The sequence below is a fragment of the Octopus bimaculoides genome, chromosome 17 (assembly GCF_001194135.2).
Source record: "Octopus bimaculoides isolate UCB-OBI-ISO-001 chromosome 17, ASM119413v2, whole genome shotgun sequence".
NCBI lineage: Eukaryota > Metazoa > Mollusca > Cephalopoda > Octopoda > Octopodidae > Octopus > Octopus bimaculoides.
Window position 1 is genome coordinate 28,320,955 of NC_068997.1, and position 2,082 is coordinate 28,323,036.

General features: G+C 39.2%; 1 protein-coding gene across 1 annotated transcript in view; it reads left to right on the forward strand.

Moving 5' to 3' along the window:
- The window catches only part of LOC106870685 (uncharacterized), a 40,799-nt gene that overhangs the window by 35,353 nt on the left and 3,364 nt on the right, over nt 1-2,082 (forward strand). The window contains exons 8-9 of the mRNA XM_052974139.1: nt 719-934; nt 1,276-1,428. Coding sequence (XP_052830099.1) covers nt 719-934; nt 1,276-1,428 — 369 coding nt within the window. The remainder of the gene's footprint in view (nt 1-718; nt 935-1,275; nt 1,429-2,082) is intronic.

The following is a 2,082-nucleotide window of genomic DNA, read 5'->3' on the forward strand; positions in this document are numbered from 1 at the left end:
TTCAGCGCACCCACCCCCACTACTAACTTGGTCGCCCAGATAGCGGAAGCTATCGACTACCTCTAGTTTTTCACCCTGGAATGAGATAGAAGTTGTTTCCTGTTTGTTTGCAGTCTTTATTGCACCTGAACATCTGCCACAAACAAAAACTAACTTGCTAGTTAACCTGCCTTTGATGTTGCTGCACCTCTTATGTGTCCATAGCTTGCACCGGGTACATCTTATAGAGTTACTACCTACTCCTTTTCTACATACTGAGCAGGGCCATCTACCTGAAGGGGTTTGTGTTTTATCTACCTTCCTACTTATTAGGATTTTGGTTTTAGCTAGTGAGTGTATATTATATATGCATATATATATGTATGTGTGTGTGTGTGTGTGTGTGTGTGTGTGAGTCATCTAAGAGATCATAAGTCAGAGTAAAGATGCACTCCTATAACTGTCAGTAGAGTGAGTATATTATCTGAAAAGTACAGTATTAAATATCCATCACAGCTGATCTTACCAATTGGTTTCGCACGAGGAATACAATGGAGTGTTAGGTGACAATCTGATTATATAACCCTATGCTCATCAGAGTTAGCCTGTATGGAAGGGAATATGGCGTTGTTCTTTGTTTTGTCTGTTATGTCTATCATTTATCTATATCTATGCATGTATACATAAACATATTGCTACATATAATGGTGTCTGTTTTGTCTTGCTTTTTTAAATGAAGGTTGGCGTCTTGAACCAAGTAACAGCTTAGAAATTCACAATGGAATCAGTTCTATAGATCCAGTCATTGCTCGTTACACATCAGCTGAATATACACCATCACTTACCTGGAATACATCTTTGCAGAGTGAAGGGTTTTATATTAGACTCCGAGGAAACTTCAACCATTTTGACAGAGTTGAATTTTCTTACGCATCTGCTGTAATGATGACAAAAGGTCAGTCTCAATTTACATTTCCTTTATTCTTTATTAACATAATTATCATAAAAATTATGTTCTTCTTAATCCTTTAACTCTGTATGAAGCATTGGGTGCCAATAAGACATTTTCATCCAACTTGATGAAATTACTAAGTTATCCAATGTGTCCTTCCTTTTTTTCATATCATGAAACGAACAGGGTACGTGATTTAAATGACACAGCCATGCATACGGTTGTAAGTAATTAGAATGTTGAAGGGTTCTAATAGAAATTTAGGTTAAGGAAATATCTTTTACTGGTATTTTGGTATTTTTATTTATCTATTTAATTGAATAAATTTGAATTCTATTTTGCAGATGGCTGCCGTGAGAATTTCAAACTTCCGTGTTTCAACCTTCTGTGTATTGCTGAATCATTGCAGTGTGACGGAGTCGATCACTGTGGAGACAATTCAGATGAAAGTCCGGCCAGGGAATGTAATTTTGAAAGCAAAGAATTGCATATTTTGGGTGATTATTTCTTTTGTTTTCTCTCTAGAACTTGAAACAATTAACGTTACTAAAACCTTTATCTCTTCCTCTGCTGTCACTTCTTCCTCCTCCTCCTCCTCTGTCACTTCCTCCGCCTCCTACTCCTTCTCTGCCACTTCCTCCAGCACCTCCTCCTCCTTCCCATTGACTGTTCATGTTTAGTAATCTTCTCTTGGCAACGAGCAATGTGGTTAGCATCGTCCCTCACCACCAGACTACCTCTCTGGGCCTCCACACTATGTACCTACCAAGTGGTGGACAGCTATTGATCGTCCAGCGTCCAGAGGTTATGACGTCAGGGCTTGTTTTGGTTATTCAGTTGTCAGTGACCACTAACAAATCACAGGAGATTGAGCAGACAGTTAAAACGAAGGGGAGGCTGGTCAAATAAAGTAAGGACTTCAGAAAATTCTTCTAAAGCAATGCAATTAGCAAAAAGCCCATGGGCATATGGTGTAGTGGTTAAGAGTGCGGGCTAGAATAAGGTTCGTTTAAGGATGTTGAGCAAAACGCCCATGTTTCCAAAGGTGAATTATTCAAACCCCAAAGAATTCCTCTCAACACATGGCTATGATGCTCCCTCCACTACTTCTGCTTGTGATCAGAGATGCACATATCGTTAGCCACCAAGGG